Raw genomic sequence first — 23,113 nt, forward strand, 5'->3', positions numbered from 1 at the left:
TCAAACAACCAGTATTGTAAACTTTGTGAATGGGCGGTGGACCTAACATCTTAGCGTATTATTTGGAATTTACCAGTAAAGTGAATATTAATAGTAGTCACTTAAGGTAGTTCGAGGTTAAGAAGAGAGGATTTCGACTTGATTCTTGGTCATTGTTTCCGCTCCAGTCCACTAGGTGGCGGTAGTGGTTTTATAAGATGGCTGCCAACCGCCCATATTTATAAGAAGAGGAAGCAGCAGCAGCAGTCACTTGGTTGCGGTCTTCCTCGACAGAAACATCACTTTTGGTAAGATTATATTATGAATACCACTGATTGCTTTTTGTGTTAACATATTTCGACTAGTAGAGTAGTGTAATATAACTAACGTCACTGCAATCCACGGCCTTTCTGTTATTTGAATGAATAACGTTAACATTCGTCGCTTATGGTTTCATGCTAGCGTTAAACTTCAATTCGGTATGATTAACGCTAGCAGTATCAAACTGCTGTAGCCGCCAGTAAAAACTGAGTTATGAAAAACCGATACGGTTTTGGTGGATACATTGTATGTTGGATTTAACACCGAAATGAGGCAACAACTCAAATCATGTAGCCACTTCTAGGACACGTGTTGAACGTGGTGTGGTTGGGTTACTGCCGTGTTCCCTTAGCATGTACAGCAGCTGCATTAGCCGGTAACGCTGGGGCCTATTGCTAACTCCACGTGGTAAGCATGCTAGCTAACATGGTACATTAGCATAGTATGTCGAATCAGTAATCGCAAGATAAATACTAGCACAGCATGAATGATTGCATTTCAACGTAAATGTAATGTTGCTTATATATGATGAGGTATCTACTTGTATGGCTTTAGCTGTCCCTCCCGTGATGACTTGCACTGGGCTCTGAGTCTTTATGAAGAAAAACGTGCATCTTTGGCCCTGACAAGCCAGAGTTTCTGAGGAGAAAATAAGCTAATGTTGGTCTAGGTTATGGTCATGACTATACAATAACACATGCTTTTGTCCTTTTTCAGATCACTTACAACATTGGAAGCACTCATAGACTGGACTCCAAATAGGTGTGTAAAATGTATGTATCATAATTGTAAATGTTCTCAAGGCATCCAACAGCTCTACCAACTGAACACCCATGGTTTACAAAATCTTTTGGTGAAAATGTTAGAACAGAAATTTTTTCAGTGTAGTTATGAACTGTGACCACCGGAGAGCAATGAACTCATTTTACAGTTAACTCTCACAAGCTCATTGAGTGAGTAAATCAGACTACACACATGCGCATACTAGCAGTTCTATCGAGGATATTAAAAATAAAACTTTAAAATTGGCACCCTTCGTTGAAAGTCAATTCTGTCTCAAGTAGTCTGCGTTGAGCACATCACTAAAACTGGTAAGATGGCTTTGTATACTAACTGGACGTTTATTGCTTTTGATAAGAGATTTGTTTGCGAATCTAGCTATACTTGTGCATGTCAGCTACTGCAACTCAGTGCTTTTGTTATTCCTGCCAGTTTAAACTCAAACTGTCCCTCTCCCCTGATGACTTGCACTGGGCTCCGAGTCTGTATGAAGACAAACGTGCATCTTTGGCCCTGACAAGCCAGAGTTTGAGGAGAAACTACACAAATGAAAAGTAAAGTTAAAAGAAGTCAAAAGTGAGAATTATAACACTTAAAATGGTATTTTCTTCTTTCTTCAGGTGTTAAAGTGAAGCCACTTACAGACTGGACTTAAATCAGGTTTGTCATAACGCAGCATTTCTTGGCCTTTAACTTACAGACGCTGAATGCTGATCTCTTGTGATGTATAGCACTGGGCTCAGAAAACTAGTGATGACAGAAGTGCATTTCTGCCCTTGACAAGGCAGACTCTGATGAGATGATTGATATAAAAGATGTTTTAACTGTGTAGGATTGAGATTATTCTGACTGCCGTTTACTGTTTATTTTTCAGGTACTGGTCCTCCCACAGACATCAGCTTTATAACAATATTTTTTTTTTTTTTTTTTAAGGAAATGTTAACCAGTATTTAATTTTAGATCCAATAAAAGTTCTTAAAGTATTGTTTCTTCCCTTTTGTGCAACTACTATTCCAGAGTATAGGGGCATTATATTATTGAAATGATGTAATGACTTGTGACCCTTCTGTCACTGAAGTTATTCAACTATGACATTTATAAATGTTTTGCAGTTGCCCTAATTCTGTTGACTTACAGCACTGAACCTGATACTGATTTTGATCAAGTGTAAATCTTTTTTTTGTTTTTTTACTCTTATAAATGTTTCAAATTGTAATTATTTGGTATATATTGATAAAATGGTGGTTACAGGATACATCTAATGTTGAAATTAAATTGGTTTTAAAATACTTTGTATACTAAAGTTGTAACATATGGAGTATTTTCTGTTGTGTACACTATTGAAACATTTGGGTAAACAATCTTAAGACTAAAAAAACAAGGTATTTCCCTTTTTAGGTGTGCACAATGCAAATCAATCATTCACTACATGATTACATTGCTTTTATGAAGGACAGAAAAAAGGCTGTTTCACCGTCTGTACCCTGGAATTTAATTACGGAGGAATTTACAGGAGGGTGCAATTTCTAGGTCCTTAAACATGAAATCCTCACCAATTAAGTATATTATTGGTGCATCGTACACAATGTACTGCAGCACTGGGCTAGCTTTATGCAGTGTTTTTTTTTTTTGGTTTTTGTTTATATGAATAGTTTTGAAGTTACCTACTGTAATCCATTTCATCTCATGTAGGGTTACATAAATGATACAATAATGCACCATACCCAAATTCATTAAGAGCATTGTCTTGCTCCACGGTAAATATCCGATTCACGAAATCACAAAACATAAATTACAACTTAGTTTCTTTATTATAATTCTAACAATTTATGATCTCTTAAAACATTTGAAATTCATGTTATATGAATGTGTATATGCATATTACATATACATATATATTCTGTAAGTTAACCTTTCATCAGTTCATATTCTAATTTTTTTTTAAAAGATCTCTTAAAGGAAAAGAAGTGCTTTCTATAGAGTCACACCGGTTCCCTCAGATCTTACTTTATCTCCTGACAGCGACCATGAGCCTCTATAAATTAGAACTATCAAATGCAAAAAGGATTGAGAACAATTCTCACCAGCCACTTACTGAGAACATCCTTGTATCAGTAAGATATGTTTTTAGAATGTCTTAACCAAAGAATTAATTGGCCCTATTTACACTAGCAAACGCTTTTGAGACCTGATGGAAACAAGTAGAAATGAGTTTGGACAGGAAGCCACATTCTGCTTGTTCACCCTTTCAGAAACACGCCCCTTTTTGGCTGAAAACTATTTCAAAACCTTTAAAGGGAAATGTAAAAAAAAAAAAAAAAAAACACACAGTTGCTAATGGAAATAGGGTCATTGCATAATATGCTGGTAATAAACAATGAGCTGTGAGCATACTGGCACATGTCAGCAATAGCAGAAGGTGCTTTGTACAAAACAAGGAGATGCAAATGAGCGAAAACAGACTGGAGCTCTTAATACTGTCAGGTCAATAACAGTAGAAGGGGGCAAATGTAGAGAACGGGTCGAACTGTAAAGAAAGCAGAACAGTTAAATACATTGTACCTTTTCATGTTAAATATTATTTGGAAGACAGAGATTCTGTAGAACTTTTGAGACTTTTTTTTACATCTTAAACCATAATTAGATGACCATCGTTTTCATCGTCCTTATTGCTATTTCCCTTCCATTCAAATATAATCTCTCATTGACCACCAGCTCAAAACAATTACAGACAAATCCACCTTAATGGCCTGTGTTCATTCACATGCCTGTATGTATGTGCAGTTTGAGCGAAATGATCTATGAAAACTCATTTATCTTTTTGCATAAAACAGACAAGACAGCAGGGCCTGGGAGAAGAGTAAACTCCCCTAACTACGCCTGATGTAAAGCATACGTTTGATAAGTGTTCGAGGACTCAAAAGCGGCAGGAGAGGTGAAGTGTTGTTCAAGGTAGAGAGGTCATGAGAGAGCCCTTATATTTGATCTCAGCAGCAGTGAGAAAAGCAGGACTGTGGTTATAATGAGATGTAAATGTGCAGTGGAAGCTGATAGGAAAGTAAAAAGACTGCAGTGCAATATGGCAAGTCAAGACGCAGAAAAACAATGAAATGTGTGTATGTAATCAATCAAAAGGGGCTGTCTGTTAGCCAGAATTGAGAAGGAAAAAAAAAGGACAGCTTAAATAAAGTGATACATTATTTTCACTTATGTGTATCGTGGGCATCCCCAGAGCAACAGTTGCTACACTTTTAGTATCTGCATATTAAGTGGCAACTAACTTTTAAAAGAGTGAGGAAATCATATTTTGATGCCATAAAGGTCAACATGATATTGATTAAAGCTTCACAGTCTGTTGAAAGAAAAACAAAAAGGAGAAGTGTGTCTAAAAATGTGCTTCACATTAAGTTGCAATGCTTCTTGTCACATAGAAGCAATGTTAAGGGTACCGTGCAAGAAATAATATGCATCTTTCTATTCAAAAATAACTATATATACATACATATATATATATATATATCACCAATACCATCTTCATCACACAGTCAGAAAATACACTGACTGCACAAGCTATAATAACAGTAAGGACGATGAAGTAATGATAAATAGTAACAATAAATCTCTTCATATCAATATCAGTATTCCAGTATTCCCATTTGAAGTTTAAAAATTGTAAGAACAATCATAGTATTAAAACTCAATATAAGCGTTTTCTCTCAGATCCCCTCGGCTGGGTGGCTGCTTGTTTCCTCCTGGATTTTGTCAAGAGAGAGAAAGGCCACTCCTGGAAGGAGCAGGGGCGATTGGGTGGGAAAGAGCAAGAAAATGGCAGTTTTTCCTCTTCCCCTCCCCTCTCCTTTCCAGTCTCCCTCGGACGGAAGGTCTGAATGGTTGAACAACAGTTGCCTCAACTCTGAGGAAGTCTTTCTCGGTAAATCAAATCCTCTGGGGTATTTCTCTTCACATTGTCACATCCAGTCTAACAGTTGAAAGCAGTCTGTCTCCTTTTGTATAGCTTGGATCCAAACATATAGTGTGTCTATATATAAGGTGTCCCATAAACTCTTAACACAATCACTTGCAAGTGTGTGTGTCTACATGTTGGTGTATGCATGCAGGCATGTATAGTAGTAACTGGGGTGTGTGTGTGTGTGTCTGTCTGTCTGTCTGTCTGTGTCTGTCTGTGTGTGTGTGTGTGTGTGTGTGTGTGTGTGTGTGTGTGTGTGTGTGTGTGTGTATCGGTGTGATTCTTTATTTTTTATTTTTATTTTGTTGGTCTGGGCACTTATTTTTGCTACAAATTTGTGATACAGTGACCAGTCTGTATATATGTCGTTATAAGACTTAAGATGATAAAGAGCTATAGAGAAACACATAAGATCCTGATCACAGGACCTGCAGTGAGGACAGAGCCCTATCAGTGGTGAGGTAAAAACAAGACGTAACCAATCAAAGCTGAACACGCAGACAGCCTCCTTGGTTTGAACCAAGTTATCCGTCTGAGCCCTCGTCACCTCTAAAAGACGTGGAAGCTGTCCTGATATACTGCCCTGCGTCGTCCTACGTTCACCATGCAGACAGACAAAGCCTCACATCTGCACACATTTATCCCCATTCACCCTCAAATATTCAGACAATTTAAAACTAACATCCACTCACACGGGGAGGGGTTGTCATTGATTGCATTCTTGGTGGGTGCCACTCGTAAACTTGAACAGCCGACTGAGGGGGTAAAAAGACTACTCAACAAGATGCCTGCACGATGAAGGACACCGTTATCTTTTTCTCTAGCTCGCCAACAACACAACCCGCTCTTCTTCTTTATTTATCGAACTGGCTTTAGATTTAATCCTCTCTCTTCAGTATTTGCTTCGGTTTTATCACTCATAATATCTGTCTTCGTATGATTTTCATATGATTTCTGGATGAAAGTTTTTGTGTTACTTGTTGATTGGTGTGACCGTGCATGCATGTAGGGAGTGTACTTGTGTAAATCAGCCTGCCACAACTGGGGAGCGCCAGCCGGTGTCTTTATGGATCATCAGCCCTTCTTCCATCCCATCTTTCCATCTCCCTTTGGAACTTGACTTCCTCTTTTTGTCCTCTCTGTGTGAAATCTGTTCCCCCCTCATTTATTGTGGGAATTCTCCATTGATAGCAGCAGTTGTGTTTGCCTCCCTCATTGACCCCCACCCCTCCTTCTTTCTCACTCTCTCTCTATCTTTATGATTATGCGTTTGCAACCTCAGCTCCGACTCCCGTCGTCCCTCCTCCTCTCAGTCTGTCCATCCCGAGGTGAGAGAACAGAGATGGGGAATGGACTGCTGGACATCCTGAGGACAGAAGAACAGACATAGGACACAAGTGATGTTTGGTGTTTTTTGTGAAATGATTATGAATGGTGTTTGTTGTTTTGCAGCATAGTAGTGAGTTGTTTTCCCGTGACTCATCCATGTAAAGGACATCCTGGCCTCTACACAATATTTCCTTTGTGGTAGGGGGGTGGAGTCCATCACAACAGGAGTTGATGATGTGCACTAAACTTTAACCTCTGAATAGAACATCTTTGGTCAATGTCCTCTGTGGTGGACAATTAATCTGTTTTTTTATAAAATGCAAGGTACTTAAGGAGAAAGGTATAATTGTTTTAGACTTTTTAACCTTTAGCCTTAGACTGCATTGCAGTACACAGTACACATGCAGCTATCTGGAGAAGTTTGTTGATTTTGTTGATTGGTTAGTTGACCTGAGCCACGCCAGCGGCTGTGGTAGATTGGTACAACTGACCATTAATTGTAGGGAAGTCTCTAAGTTGCTTTGGTGTTTGTAGATTCACTGCTTTAGGTGTGTGTATGGGTTAAAGTGAGGTTGCACTTTGTCCTGTTTTCAGTTGAAAAGCATGATGCAAGTGCAATCCATTAACTATATTTGTTGCTTCAGAGTGTATTTTAGTCTATTCTTATATTATGTATTTTATTAATAAAATATGTATGTGTGTGTATGTGTATATATATATATATATATATATATATATATATATATATATATATATATATATATTATAGAATTGTTTCCTTGAATTCTGTATTGAGCTATTTTCATTTATTTTATTCGTTGTGTTTATTTTATATTCATATATATTTTCCCATGCAATGCCTGGATAACCTGCTCTGTAATATAAGGATTTAAATTTGATATCAAAGTATATCAATCTATCTATCTATGTACTGTCTGTCTGTCACAAAAATGAATGAAAAAAGTCATAGAATAGCATGTGATTAAAACAAAGTCATAAAAATTCATAGTATAGTATGTCATGAAAAAGTCATAGTATAGTATGCCATGAAAATGTCATAAAGTCATAAATAAATCATAGTATAGTATGTCATGAAAAAGTCATAGTATAGTATGCCATGAAAATGTCATAAAGTCATAAATAAATCATAGTATAGTATGTCATGAAAAAGTCATAGTATAGTATGCCATGAAAATGTCATAAAGTCATAAATAAATCATAGTATAATAGTATGTCAAAAAAAATTCATATAGTATGACGAAAAATGTGTTAAAAAAGTCATAGTATATATACTGTAGTATGTCGAAAAAAGACATTGAATAGTATGTCGAAAAAAATCATAGAATAGTACGTCGAAAAAAGTGATAAAAAAGTCATAGTGTAGTATGTTGTAATAAGTGACAAAAACGTCATAGTATAGTATGTCAAAAATGTGATAAAAAAGTCATAGTATAGTATGTCGAAAAAAGTGATAAAAAAGTCATAGTATAGTATGTCAAAAATGTGATAAAAAAGTCATAGTATAGTATGTCAAAAAAAGTCATAGTATAGTATGTCAAAAAAGTCATAGTGTAGTATGTCGAAAAACCTAATAAAGTCATAGTATAGCATGTCGAAAAAAGTCATAGTGTAGTATGTCGAAAAAAGTGATAAAAAAGTCATAGTGTAGTATGTTGTAATAAGTGACAAAAACGTCATAGTATAGTATGTCAAAAATGTGATAAAAAAGTCATAGTATAGTATGTCGAAAAAAGTGATAAAAAAGTCATAGTATAGTGTGTCAAAAAAAGTCTTAGTATAGTATGTTTGAAAAAAGTGATGAAAAAGTGATAGTATAGTATGTTGTAAAAAGTGACAAAAACGTCATAGTATAGTGTGTCAAAAAAAGTCATAAAAAAGTCATAGTATAATATGTCAAAAAAGTCATAGTATACTATGTTGACAAAAGTGATAAAAGAGGCATTGTAAAGCATGTCGAAAAAAGTGATGAAAGAGTCAACGTATAGTACGTCGAAAAAAGTGATAAAAAAGTCATAGTATAGCATGTCGAAAAAAGTGACAAAAACAACATAGTATAGCATGTCAAAACAAGTCGTAGTATAGTGTGTCAAAAAAAGTCATAGTATAGTATGTCGAAAAAGTCATAAAAAAGTCATAGTATATGTCAAAAAAAGTCATAGTATACTATGTTGACAAAAGTGATAAAAGAGGCATTGTAAAGCATGTCGAAAAAAGTGATGAAAGAGTCAACTCTAGTATGTCGAAAAAAGTCATAGCATAGTATGTCGAAAAAAGTTATCAAAAAGTCATAGTATAGTATGACGAAAAATGTCATAGAATAGTATGTCAAAAAAAGTGAGAAAAAAGTCATAGTATAGTATGTTGAAAAAAGTGACAAAAATGTCCAAGTATAGTATTTAAAAAAATGTGATTAAAAAAAAGTCATAGTATAGTATGTCAAAAAATTTGATAGAAAAGTCATAGTATAAAATGTCGAAAAAAGTGACAAAAACATCACAATATAGTATAGTGTGTCAAAAAAAGTCATAGTCTAGTATGTCGAAAAACCTAATAACAAAGTCATAGTATAGTATGTCAAAAAAAATCATAGAATAGTATGTCAAAAAAAGTGATAAAAAAGACATAGTGTAGTATGTTGTAAAAAAGTGACAAAAACGTCATAGTATAGTATGTCAAAAATGTGATAAAAAAGTCAACGTATAGTACGTCGAAAGAAGTGACAAAAACTTCATAGTATAGCATGTCAAAAATTTGAAGAAAAGTCATAGTATAAAATGTTGAAAAAAGTGACAAAAACTTCATAGTATAGCATGTCAAAAATGTGAAAACAAGTCACAGTATAGTATGTCGAAAAACGTCATAGAATAGTATGTCGAAAAAAGTGATAAAAAAGTCATAGTATAGTATCTTGAAAAAAGTGACAAAAACGTCATAGTATAGTATGTCAAAAATGTGATAAAAAAGTCATAGTATAGTGTGTCAAAAAAAGTCATAGAATAGGATGGCGAAAAAACTAATCAAAAAAGTCATGGTGTAGTATGTTGAAAAAAGTGACTAAAACTTCATAGTATAGTATGTCAAAAAAGTGATAAAAAAAAGTCACAGTATAGTACGTCGAAAAAAGTGATAAAAAAAGTCATAGTAAAGTATGTCAGAAAAAAGTCACAGTATAGTATGCCGAAAATAGTGAGAAAAAAGTCCTAGAATAGTATGTCGAAAAAACTAATAAAAAAGTCATAGTATAGTATGTCGAAAAAAGTGATCAAAAACAACACAGTATTGTATGTCAAAAAAATTTGATAAAAAAAGTCATATAGAAAATCGAAAAAAGTCATACTATAGTATGTGGAAAAAAAGTCATAGAATAGTATGTTGAAAAAAGTGATAAAAAAGTCATAGTATAGTATGTCGAAAAAAGTGACAACAACATAGTATAGTATGTCAAAAAATGTGATAAAAAAGTCATAGCATAGAAAATCGAAAAAAAGTCATAGTATAGTATGTCATGAAAAAAGTGATAAAAAAGTCATAGTATAGCATGTCGAAAAAAGTCATAGAATAGTATGTCAAAAAAAGTGATTAAAAAAGTCATAGTATAGTATGTCGAAAAAAGTGACAAAAACTTCACAGTATAGTATGTTGAAAAAGTGATAAAAAAGTCATGGTATAGTATTTTCATTAAATGGCGGAAATGCCACAAAAAAAATCGTAGTACAGCATGTCATAAAAAAGTAATGAAAAAAGTCATAGTATTATATGTACTGAAAAAGTCATAGTATAATATGTCATAAAAAACTAATGAGAAAAAGTCACAGTACTGTGGCCAGGTTTGCTCAGTTGGTAGAGCAGGCACAGATATACGTACAGGTTAATACCTCAACGCAAAAGGTTAAGGGTTCGAGTCTGACCTGTGATGGTTTCCTGCATGTCTTTAGCCTGTCTCTCTCCCCTTTCACGTCTAGCTGTCCTATCCATTAAAGGCGGAAATGCTCCAAAAAATAATCTTTAAAAAAAAGTCATAGTGTACTATGTCGAAAAAAGTGATTAAAAAAGTCATAGTAAAGTATGGCGAAAAAAGTCATAGCAGTCTGTCAAAGTGAAAAAAGTCATAGTATAGTATAATGAAAAATGTAATAAAAAAGTCATAGTATAGTATGTCATAAAATTGCATGAAAAAGTCATAGTATAGTATGTCATGAAAAAGTAATGAAAAAAGTCATAGTATTACAGGATGTCATCAAAAGTTATAAAAAAATCATAGTATGTCGTAAAACATTTCATGAAAAAGTCATAGTAGTATAGTATGTAATAAAAGTCATGAAAAAGTCATAGTATAGCATGTCATAAAAAGTCATGAAAAAACTATAGTATGTCATAACATTTTTTATTAAAAAGTCGTAGTATAGTATGACGAAAAAAGTCATAGTATAGCGTGTGGAAAAAAGTGATACAAAAGTCATAGTATAGTATGTCATAAAATGGCATGAAAAAGTGATAGTTTAGTATTTCATGAAAAAGTAATGAAAAAGTCATAGTATAGCATACTGTTAGGGAAATTTTGATTGAAATACTTTCCCTCTTGTTATTTATTAAACTGTTTGCATAGAATAATATATTCTCTCTCTCTGTTAAATTAAACTGCTGTGGATAGTGTTAAGAAACCATAACACTAGCCATTGCGTGTCCTTGTCTGAGCACGGTGTGTTCATGCCCTCCAGACCAGATAGGGGAGACGTCATCGACTCTGACAAGACAACAACTGACGACATCAAACCCTGTCTCATGATTGTATTTCACACATAAATAAACTACTGTAGAGAGCTTTTCGTTAGGTCATTGTCTGTACTATTCTGTAGTGCGGCGAAGGCCTCCTCGTTGGGTTCTCGAGTAAAATTAACTTTAATATAACTTCAGTGGTCTCTGTCTATTCTTGATAATGTAATTATTCTAACAAATTGGTCCTTCATGGCCGGGTCCCAAAAATCCTTCCTCACTTCCAGGTTTCGGGTCCTGAAAACACCGTGCACGGGGAAGTCATTTGGTGACTTCTTAAACAATGACCTCCGGCTTGAATTGCTGTTTCTTAGAGAGGCCAGTTCCTGCTGGAAGTGAGAAAAGGTGACGGGACATTTTTTTGAACAGCAAGGACAGGACCACTGAACAGACCTAGGTGAAATAAATGTTATTTCTATCCGGACAGCCTGCTTGTTTAAAAATGGTGATGATGTCTTTGATGCCTAGAGTATATAAGTGTTAACCCTAGTGGCGGGACAATCAGAGAAACGAATAAGTAACAAGTAGGTCGATAGGAAAAGGACAATATGTCCGTTGTCTTGTGGGAAGACTACTGAAATAAAAAGATCCCTAGAACAGCAGAGAAGAAACCTAGTCGAGATAAATTTTGTTTCCTTGACCAGAAAGACTACTTATTTAGACAAAACGGTGATGATGACTTTGATTTCACTGGGGTATTCTCTTTCTTTAGTGCCACTGTAGGAATTGTACAACTTGCAGGTGAATATCTGGTTGGAGTTTACCTAGTGACAAGACAATCAGAGAAACGAAGCAAAAATGAGTGGTATGTCTGGTAAAGGTAATACAAATATCTAATGGTCTTATGACAACTAGTTCAAAGCCTGTGTGAGGAGGCTGCGGTAAAACAGGAACTCCGTGCAGCACGTTAAAGGAGCTCGCTACTCCAGGAGACAGAGTACGACTCTGTAGAGAAAAATGAAAAAGAAAATAAAAAAAGGAGGTAAAGTTAAACTGTAATTGCTTGATTGCTACTGTATAAGAGATTCACTGCACAAGGTACGCAGCTGGGTGAACTCCATACATGCTACCTGGCTCTTAATGAAATCAAGTAATTCAGTAGGGTAGTTAAAGATAAAAACTTACACGAAAAGTAAGATATAATAGAAGTTAAAGATAAATCTTATAAACAGTAAGAGATAATACTTTTATACTATAAAGATAATAATATATAATATACTAATATACTTTGTATATTAAAGGGGTACACATTGTTGAAAAGAGTGTAGGAAAAGTGATAGGAAGAAAAAGTAGAGCCGTTAAATGAGCAAGAGCATTAGAGAGAAGTACAGACAGTCTATGAGAGACTGGCTCAGATTTCACAAGCAGCCACGCCCAGCAAGGAGGAGTCTCAGAAGACTGTCACTGAGCTGCTGTAGCGCACACATATAGAAGCTACACAGACTAAAGAGCTACCAGAGAGCTAAATGTACTTTTAAATTAGGATAATGGGTTTCCTATAGATGGATTGTATAGGAGTTACTTTCACTCAGAAGTCAATTATATTTGACCTACTTCTTGCCTTTATCTAAGGGATATTTAAATGATAATTTTCCTATTAATTAAGTAAAATATGTTTTTTCCAAATGCCAAAAGCTGATGAAAATTGTGAAAATACAAAAGTAAAGTGCTAAAAATCTAAAATACAGTTGAGTAGTAGAAGTTGTAAAAATAAAGCTGACAAAAATGTTGAGCTGCTGTAACTAGGGATTTTCCCCAGTGTGGTCTAAAGAAAATCTTTCTTATCTTATATAGGTGATAAACAAACAGTTGATTTTTGATTTCAAAGACAAATTATGTCATTTTTAGGAATGACTAATTTCTTCAAAAGACAAAAGAGGTAGTAGCAGAGTTTTGTCAAATGCTTTCAGATATTATTGTAATCTGACATATTTTGGTTAAGACAAATTGGGATTTTTGTACACAGAACGTATGTTTATAAAATATGTTTTATTGTCATCAAACTGCCCGACAAACAAATAGACCTACAAGTCCAACTGAAATGATTAGTTGCTTAATCACTTAGTGATTGACAGAAAAGTGATTTGATCATTTCCAGTTTCAAAAATGTGAGGACTTTTCTATATTGTTGCTTTTTAATACCTTAAGTACATATTTTTATGATACTTTTCTTACTTAGGTAATATTTCTAATGGAATATTGCTGGTATTGCTTTACAATTTGGAATTAGTAATTTTACCTAAGAAAATAATTTGAATACTTTCTCCACTAAAACTATCTGTTAAACCTTATTGAATTGACTAACCCTAATTACATTTCAACATTTTTGAATACGTAGAAAAGCAGTGTGTTTAAATGCAAAAAAGGAGAACTCCTCCTTTCTTTCAGAAGCACAGAGAACAGCCAAGGTTAGGCACTTCCCAGACAATATACACACACACACACACACACACACACACACACACACACACACACACACACACACACACACACACACACACACACACACACAGAGATACGAGAAAAACAGGAGTTGCACATGTGCAGTTTAGGCTCAGCAATCATCTTAATACACTGAGGTACAGTTTTTGACATTAATTATATAATGTGATATGGTCCCATATCAGGTAACAAATTGGATAAACTTCAAATTAGAAGTGCTTAGGGTTGCTCTATAGGCCTAAAACTTTAATTCATAATGATTTTTAGAACTTCCAGACAGCAATTAGTATTACTTTGTGTTGCAAACCAAACCCAAAAATATAATAAACAACACATTTTTGTGTAATTCATCTGCGTTTATGAATTGAGACAATATTGAAACCGATACAGGTTGAGATGAGAGTTCATTTATTTTGACTAGTGAGTTTTTTTCAGTAAAGCTGCACTTTAGACTTTGTATTTTGAGTTGCTATATCACAAATTGTTTAAACTAAATTATTAATTGATATTGATGTTGAAACATTTTATTTTGGTGATTTCTTTTTCTTTTAAAGAAATTATTTATTGATTTTTTTGTTGCTTTTATACAGGTTTTGCTGTGTAACACAGGACACAGTGTTAATGGCTAAACCACTAAAACAGATAATTTATATATGCTGCTTATTGAGTCATGAGTTTTGTCATGCCTCAAACAGGAGGGATATAGTAGCAATAATAAATAAGGTGTTTAATAAATAAAGTGTTCACATCATTTTGATTTTAAAACTACTCTAAAGAATTTTTTTCTTAAGATAAACTGAGGCTTAAAAGAGAACAGTTTCCAAAAACCAGTGTTTCCTTTTCAGCATATTTGTATGGATTTTATGGAGTTAAACCAGCATGAGGGAAAGAAATGCTGTTTTAGAATTATTGATGTTCACTAAAATAAGTAGAAGTTTTTCCAAGTGATAAATATTGATAAAGAACAAATATTGCTTCTCAGAGTTCTGTTTTGTGCCACACAGTGTCTCGTTGTGTCAGAGATTAGGTCCATCTCACTCCCCCTCCAGCTGCAGGACCGGTGACAAACTGTACCAGAAGACAACAACAACCACCATCACAGCACCTCAGACCACAGCACAGCTAGACACGATAAAGGTTTGTGGTTTGGCTACGGTTCTCGGCCCAGAGCGAAAGGGATGGTGGACTAGTGCTAGCCGTCTGGTTGTGACTTCAGCATCTGGAGATGTACTGTGCAAACCAAAGAGCCAGCAGCAAACCACATGCCCTACCCAAAGCCTTGATGAACATTCTGTGATGAACTGATGACGCTGAAATAAGAAGGCTACGGAGGGGTCAATCATATGACCTGTTTCACCAAAGAAAAAGACACTCAATCCTATCTGGAGGTACAGACCACCGGCCAGCAGACGTCCTGATCTGACACGTCTGACGCATTGTGAAGTGGTACACAGACTCACATTCTGAAAATACACGTATATTTTGATCAAATGAAAAGTTTTTTACATGGGTTAAATTTGATCCTAAACAACAGAAGCAGTTTGCAGTGTATAATGTATCTGTTCATGTCTTACAGATTCACAAACAACTGACAATGATTGAGATCAACATCTGATTAAAAATGTTTAGTATTGACGTGAATGCTTAATGATGTACATTATGAGTAATGTACTGAGAAATTGCAGAATTCTTATTCATATTCTCATTTTATATTGAATTATTGAGGATGCAAAAGTTTTCAAAAAAAGTTAGGAGAAGGCTTCCTCGTTGGGTTCTCGGGTAAAATGAACTTTAATATAACTTCAGTGGTCTCTGTCTATTCTTGACAATGTAATTATTCTAACACATACCTTAAAAAAGTCATGAAAAAAATTAGGAAAATATCATAGTATGTCATGAAAATGTCATGAAACAAGTCATTGAATAGCATATCATTAAAAAAAATCATAAAGGTATAGTATAGTATGTTATTAAAAGTCATAAAAACGTTATTGTTTGTCATAAGAAATTCATAAAAGTCATAGTTTATATGCCATGAAAAGACTGAAAGAAGACATAGAATACCATGTCATTTAGAAAATCATAAAAAGGTATAGTGTGTCATAAAAAACTCATGAAAAAAGTGATAGTGTAGCATGTCATGAATGTCATTGTATAGTATGTTAGTAAAAGTCATAAAAAGTTATAGTATGTCATAAAAAATTCATAAAAGTCATAGAATAGTTTGCCATGAAATACTCATTTAAAAAGTAATAGTATAGTATGCCATAAAAAGTCATAGTATACTAGTATGTTGTAAAGAATGTCACAAAAAGTCATAAAAAAGTATTTGTATAATATGCCATAAAAAAGCAAAATAGCATCTAAACACGGATTGACTGTAGCTTTAGCCATACTGATGTTTTATGTTCTTCTGGAAGTAGTAAGGGTGGGCTGCTTACATTTGGTAACCTTTTTCTCTCCTGTTTAGCTGAGTTAGGGAGGTTAGTAGTTGTATTTTGGTTTACTTTATTTCTTCAGGTTAGATTGGATATTACATTAGATTTTTTTTGTTGGCCTTGGTTCACCCTGAAGTCTGACCAGGCTCCCAGTATGTTTATCTGAATCTGTAAATAAACTAAATCCTTTCATATTCAGTGATCATTCTCTTTGGCTGCTTGGGACTTGGGGAAGATGAGGCTGGTTCTTGTTGTGTCTCGGCCACCCCTAGACATAAATGTCACATAAAATTCACAGTAAAGTATGCCATAAAAATGTCCCAATATAGTATGTCATAAAAATGTCATAGTACAGTATGTCATAAAAAGTCATAGTATAGTATGCCATAAAAAGTGGTAAAACAAAAGTCATAGTATAGTTTGTCATAAAAAGGTCATTAAAAAGTCATAGTATAGTATGTCATAAAAATCATAAAAAAGTAATTTTATAGTACATCATAAAAAGGTCATTAAAAAGTCATAGTATAGTATGTCATAAAAATCATAAAAAAGTAATTTTATAGTACATCATAAAAATGTCATAAAAATCATAGTATAGTATGTCAGAAAAAAGTCATAGTATATGTAATTTGAAAAAGTCATAGTAAAGTATTTCCTTAAAAAAAAAAAAAATTCATACAAAAGTTGTAGTATAGTATGTCATTAAAAAGTTATTTTTTTAAAAGTCATAGTAGTATGTCAGTAAAATGTTATAAAAATCATAGTATAGTGTCATGTCATAAAAACCTGAACCAGAAGTTGTTCTGTTCCTCCTCCGTGAAGTCTGTCTCAAAGCCCTTATTTCTACCCCGAGGAACGAGCATCGAGGAGGGATCACAGAGGAGCTATAAGCGAGGATACACGAGAGCAGCCTTCCCGGAAGCCATGCAGCTGAAAGGGCTGCTAACTCCCCCCATACAGCTGACAAATTATACGCATCAGAGGAAAGGACGTCTCATCCCTCTAAACACATTTGCTCGTTCCCTCTGTCCTCCCATGATTTGCTTGCGTCTCTCTTCCTCGGTGGGACGGACTAAGACACGAAGAATGAAGGCAAGTGGAGGAGCCGGGGATGCAATGTAAGAGAACTAAGATGTACCTATGGTATATAGTATGTCATACAAAAAGTTGTAGTATAGTAATGTATGCCATAAAATGTCATAGTAGCCTATAGTATGTTGTCTTTGAACGTTAGACTGAATCACAATTAATTGCGTGAATTGTCATAAAATTATTTGAATTGGCAGGCTTTAATCAGCAAAAGGCTAGTGCGAGGTTAACAGCAGATTTCTACAATAATATCTAAATCATGCGATCACAATGTTAAAATAAACAAAACAAAAAATGTTCCATCACTGATGGATAGTTAAAGACTATTTAGTTAATAACTTCCTTGCAGTAAAGTGATGACATTCTTTTTATGTAATGGAATCTCATTTTATGCACAAAAAAAACAACAACAACAAACAAACAAAAGCTACTTCAAATTCAATAGTAATACATTTTGTAATGCTACTGGTCGTTAGTGTATTATATTTTTGAGAAGTGTTTTGGTTACATCAGGGCATTTTAGATGTGCGATTAACTGTTGTGTTGAGTTGCTTGTTGGTAAAAAGAACTGTGAAGTTTTTGAAAAAGTTAACTGAAAAAAGCATGTAACTAATTGTAAATATTCCAAATAATTGAGATGGTAAGTGATGATAGAGAATTAAAGCCATACCTGTCCATAACGGCCCTCAGGGCCCGTTCTATGTTCATGCGGTGGCCTACACGTGTCACACCCAAATCCAGATAGTCGTCCTTGGTTAGGGAGGGCAGGTGGGTGCCGTCAATCTCGTTGTCCAGGAAACGCTCTCTGTGCTCACCCAAGTTCAGGTATCCTAGCCAGTCTGCAACGTCATACTTTGTCCAGTAGGGCAGCGGCTTGGAGGCAAAAGGCTTTGTAGGGGAAGGGGGCGGTAGATGGGGATAACTCAGGCATGTAGGCGGAGGGTGAGGGTGTAGGGGCGGAGAAGAGGTCCCGGACAGGAAGTGAGTTGGAGAGAGGGATCGAGAGACAACTAAAGTAGAGTTTGGAGGAGGAGGGGCACCAGAGGGGGCAAACAGGGGAGGAGAGGGCGAGAAGTAAGGATCTCCAAGAGGATTCCCAGGTGATGGCGGGGTGATTGAACCTCGGAGGTCATACATGGCACTGTATAGAGGTGTGGTGGGGAGGAGCGGAAGGGATGATGGCCGGGGGGGACCCAGCTTTGGCCTCTCTGACGGGGAGATGAGGGGGCTGGGTGCTCGCCTACGCTGTAACATGTGTGAGTCTGCTTTACGGGAGTCGCGACTGGGGATGAACTGGAATTCTAGGGCTTTGGTCCGGTAGACAGGTCTGTGTTTGGGGGAAGTGGGGTAAGGGGCATAAGATGTCGGAGACAATGGAGAATGTGAACGTGGAGGCTGGCAGGCAGCTGGAGGTTGAGGTTGAGGAGATGGGGATCGTCCCCAGTTGGGGTACTGGGAGGCAGGGGTGGGGGACGGGGATAACGATGGTTGCGATAATGAAATTGGCGACGGTGACAAGGATCGAGCTGAGGGGGGGCTCAAAGCTGAGGCTGAGTCTTCTGAAAATCTGTGAATGGAGAAAGAGAGAAATTGACAAGAGAAAAGCATGATAAAAAACAGAAAACAATACAATGAAAAACATGCACACACATTAAGGAAAATGTTGGTCAACATTGACCAGCAATTTTTAGAACCCATGGATTTAAATGATTTTATACTGTCAACATCGTGATTGTGTACAACATTATAAATGAATCAAGCTTAACAAGGTTTCCTCTCCTTCCTTACTGTCTCAAAACCGGCTGTAAATTTAAGCAGGTGTCAAGGTTTTATGTTCTTCCTGACAGAAAAAAAGTGTGGAAGTGGCTCTATTACCTGTTTCTGCTTCTGAGAGAAACACATGGAAAAAGCCAGAGAAATAAAAGGAGAGGTTTACACAGTATAGACATAACACTTACACAGACATACAAAGAAGGTTTTTCACAGAAGGCCTGAACATCAATTGTGAAAGGTACAGAACTCACAGGTGGCACACTAATACATTCACACAGGTGAGACATTAATAGAATGACAATGCCGTGCATCAACAACAATAAAAACTGTAGTTCATGCTGTGACATCGAAAAACATAAAGCCAAAGTTTTCACTGATGTGTACCTGTGTCTGCCTAGAGGTCTCTGGCTGCTCCAGCTGTCCTTGGTTCTTTGCTGCAGTTTGCTGCTCAGCTCATTTATGATGCTGGGCTTCATACTGGATGCAGGAGGGTAAATCTTTTTCCCCTCTAAAAGTGACCCAGACTGGTCACCGGCCATCTGCCCCTCACCCCATAAAGGCTTCATCTCAGGAGTGCGAGGGCGCTCAAAGTACGGTGAAATAGGACGTCCCAAATTTTGCACGTCCCTCACTCCATACCCATCCCGGCCACTTTCATCCACTCCTTCCTCGACCTCATCCTCTTCCTGCTCGTCTCTTCGTCTGTGTGAGTGGAAGGATGCAGGAGCAGTGCTGGTCTGTCTGTGTAGATCACTGGTGCGACCTCCTTCTCTGAACCTGTTGGTTTTTGGATAGGTGGAGGCTGCTGCTGTGGCATTCTGCATCTCAAAAGTTTGTCCGTCCAGGTAGCTCATGTAAGACTCCAGAAAATCTCCTCCCCTTTCCGGTTCCCCTGTTCCGCCTCCCATCCGTCCTCCTCTCTCCCCTCGGTCCAGCCTGTCTCCACGGACACTGGCCAGGATGCTGTCGAGGTGGTGGTCACTGCTGCTGCGGCTGTCCAGTTCCTCAATCCCAGAGTCCACCACCGTCTCTTGGGACTCTCCTTTCTTAGTAGTGGGGGGAGGACGATGGTGCTCCCCTGTCCTGCGACTGCCGGTGATGGCGGTGGAGGATGTTGTATGTGTGGTATGTGTGCGCTCGTGGTAGAGCTGAGTGGAGGTGTTTGTTGTGGTGGCAGCAGCAGTGGTTGTAGCGGCACAGCTAGCGGTCGTGGCATGTGAGGCAGTGCCCCTAAGTGGAGCAGAGGTGGCAGCAATGGAGGAGGGCGCTGGGTGACCACGGTAGGCCGGGGGAGGTGCGACTGTGTGCGGGGGAGGCGTGGGGGAAGAGCGCCCAGGAGTGTGAGAGCTGTTGTAGAGGTGGTGGGGGTGGGACATAGAAAAGGGTCTGTGATAAGATCCGGGAGGAGGCGGTGGTGAGACTGACGGGGGAGGCGGAGGTCCTGCTATCGAGGTGGGCTGCAAAGTAGAGGGAGAGTGAGGGGGAGGGGGGTTGGGCGACGTTTGGGAGGGGGAGGTAACGGACTGAGTCAGGTTAGCCACCTCACTGTCGTAAGATGTAAGGCTGGAGGCAGTGGAGTCCCCTGCCTGAGGTGAGGGCAGGGGTGTATGAGCAGGAAACCCACTTACAAATGATTCTTTTTGAGGGGGTGGAGGGGGTGGTGGTGGAGGAGGAGGTGGAGGTGGAGGGGGTGGGACCTGCTGTTGGCGGGATGTCAGGCTGTTGGGGCGCATCCCGTGTTGTGAGTACCCTGATATTCCCCTGTCGAAGCTGTTAGCAAACTGTAATGGAGGTGGGAGAGGGTCTGCGTAGACAAACTCATCGTCCGCATCAACTGAGGGGGCAGGGGGAGGAAGAACCATTATACCAGTCCCAGTGCTCCCAGTAGTGTTCGCTGTCTGCTGAGTACTGGTAGGTGGAGGAGAGGGAGGGGTGAGGGACAAGATATAGGCATCAGTTTGACTTTCCATCCTGAGAAAAGTGGGCCTCCGAGGCTGCTGAGACTGGGACGCCTGCTGAGCAGAGCTATCAGCGGCTGCCGCATTGGCAGCAGCCTGCTCTGCCCTCCTCATGTAACCCTCTCTCTCTTTGTCCCTGTCCCTGTCTCTTTCTCTTGACAGCTCCCTCTCCCGTTCCCTCGACCTGTCCCGCTCCCTCTCCTTGTAGGTTGGCTGATACGGCTGAGACTGGTAGTGGTGTGTGTGGACCGTTTTGTCCTCAGAGAAGCGAACTCTTAGTCCCTCACGAGCCCCTCCTCCTTCCCGCTCCCTCTCTCCTCCACCGCCTTCCTCACTCCACACACTCCCAACTCCTCTGAGGATTCTGGGTGAGGGTGGGCGTCCAACAGTGGCTGTGGTAGCAGCCAGAGAAGATGAGGTGACCAGGTAAGAAGAGCTGGAGGACTGGGCGGTTGACGACACAGGCTGAGAAGTGACAGTAGACGAAGGAAACATCCCACTTGACATCTGTCGGGTAAAGTGGTGCTCTGTTCCCCTCCTTAACCTGCTGTCATCCCTCAGAGCACGCTCTCTGGCAGCCAGGGCGAGGCCTAGTGGCGATGTGGGGTCAAGAGCCTTTCCTGTTAGAGGGTGAATGAATGTGGTGGTACTGGAGGGTGCTGGCTGCCTGCCTGCTGCTGTGTACAAGTCAGTAGGCACAGACTTAGGCTGATAGTCCAGGGCAGGTGAGGAGTACTCAGGTAGGCCAAAGGCTGGAGGCATACTGCGGGTGTGATGGATAAAAGTATCCCCAGAGAACATGCCCTCGTCAATAGACTTGGACGGGCGCAGCCGTGTTGATGAACTTTCACCCTGTGTGTTAAGCTGTTGCTGTGACACTTGAGTCCTTGTTATTCCATCACTCACTCCCCCAAGACTTACATCCTCCTCAACAGACATGAACAATGAGGCACTCTTTCTGCGGGCTTCATGAAACCGTTCCCTGTCTCTGCGAGCTGCGCCAACAATGGCAGCCCCAAACTGGCTGGTAAAGTCCAGATTATCCTGGGCTCGCATAGAAGGCAAGGATGGAGGCGGTGGAGCTGGGATAGAAGGGGGAGAAGGGGGCTGTGGAGCAGGAGTGGAGGGAGGAGGACCATGAGGCGTTTTGGCTTCATCTGTCTCCCCTGATGTAGGAGCGTCGGCCTCTACACTGCTGCCCTGGCTGCTGCGTCCACTGCTGCTGGTTGAAGGGGCCTTGACGATAATGGTTGGTATGGGGATGGAGCTTTTCTCCACCAAGCCTTTGCCCCCCATTGTACCCTGGGCCATGCGCAGGTCCTCTACCTTGGATTGCTTCACCAGGGGGCCTTTGCCTCTCCGGGCCCCTCCTTTAGGACCGCCTGCTCCAGCCCCAGCTGCACTGCGGTCTGCTCGCTGGGGTTGACTCTGGGTAGTCTGTTGTTGCTGGGGCATTACAGTGGCAATGCTGGATGGGGGGACAGCGGTGCTGTAGCCTCTCCTTAGACCTGCAGCCTTGGTCCCTCCGCTAGCCCCTATGCCAGCTCCAACAGACTCCCCAGTATATGCAATCTTCCGTGAAGCAGTCCTGCTTTGAGTATGGGCAGCTGCGTGTGCATACGAGGTTGTGTTGTCCACCGCTCCATCACTGGGGCCAGTGCTGGGACCACCGGCCCTTTCCCTGCCCCCATGTGTGAAGTGCACTGACTGGGAGTAGGGCTGGTAGTGTGCAGAGGTGGATATGGACTGTGAAACGGAGACAGAGGGCTGCTGGGATGTCTTTGCTCTCCAACCTAGTGGCGGAGCAGAGGAGAATGGAGGGTCTGGTGGAGCTGTGGTGGGAGGGGGAGGGATTTCATCTGGGCCAGGCACCGACAGACTGCGAGCAAACTTCATGGCTGGAGGATGCAGGTACTGCCTCTCCTCCTCAGGCACCCCTGCAGTACAGCATTCACAAATGGAGAAAAAACAAATTGGGATGAAATAGGAATTTACAGGTGGTACGATAGAGAGTGCGATTAAGAGAAGCTGATGAAGAAGAAAAGGAGAAAAGTTTTGGGGTGAATAAAAGTGGAGAGGAAATGGAGCCAGAAAAAAGGAAAGCTGAGGGTTTTCTATGAGAGTGTCTGTCTAAATCTGACTGCCCATCTACCTGCCAGCGAGTCTGTCCTCAATTCTTATGTCTGTTAGTAGGTAAGTCAGTTAGTGCTATATATAATTCCACAAACAAGTAGCAACTGGGC

General features: G+C 38.9%; 1 protein-coding gene, 1 long non-coding RNA gene and 3 other non-coding genes across 5 annotated transcripts in view; 4 read left to right on the forward strand and 1 right to left on the reverse strand.

The window, feature by feature from the left end:
• The first annotated feature begins 206 nt into the window (after positions 1-206).
• LOC144530534 (uncharacterized) lies at positions 207-7,064 on the forward strand. The gene is made up of 5 exons (XR_013503120.1): positions 207-287; positions 1,018-1,062; positions 1,701-1,740; positions 1,955-5,011; positions 6,330-7,064. It is a non-coding gene; the product is annotated as an uncharacterized LOC144530534 (long non-coding RNA).
• Positions 859-950, forward strand: LOC144530861 (small nucleolar RNA SNORD88). Its single transcript, XR_013503165.1, has one exon. It is a non-coding gene; the product is annotated as a small nucleolar RNA SNORD88 (small nucleolar RNA).
• Positions 1,530-1,619, forward strand: LOC144530862 (small nucleolar RNA SNORD88). The gene has a single exon (XR_013503166.1). It is a non-coding gene; the product is annotated as a small nucleolar RNA SNORD88 (small nucleolar RNA).
• Positions 1,793-1,882, forward strand: LOC144530863 (small nucleolar RNA SNORD88). Its single transcript, XR_013503167.1, has one exon. It is a non-coding gene; the product is annotated as a small nucleolar RNA SNORD88 (small nucleolar RNA).
• Positions 6,279-23,113, reverse strand: part of shank1 (SH3 and multiple ankyrin repeat domains 1) — a 68,209-nt gene continuing 51,374 nt past the window's right edge. Inside the window, exons 24-26 of the mRNA XM_078270130.1 lie at positions 19,292-22,807; positions 17,810-18,719; positions 6,279-6,413 (exon numbers count right to left, since the gene is read on the reverse strand). Coding sequence (XP_078126256.1) covers positions 6,326-6,413; positions 17,810-18,719; positions 19,292-22,807 — 4,514 coding nt within the window. The 3' untranslated portion in view covers positions 6,279-6,325. The remainder of the gene's footprint in view (positions 6,414-17,809; positions 18,720-19,291; positions 22,808-23,113) is intronic.

Source organism: Sander vitreus, chromosome 15 (assembly GCF_031162955.1).
Source record: "Sander vitreus isolate 19-12246 chromosome 15, sanVit1, whole genome shotgun sequence".
Classification (NCBI taxonomy): Eukaryota; Metazoa; Chordata; class Actinopteri; order Perciformes; family Percidae; genus Sander; species Sander vitreus.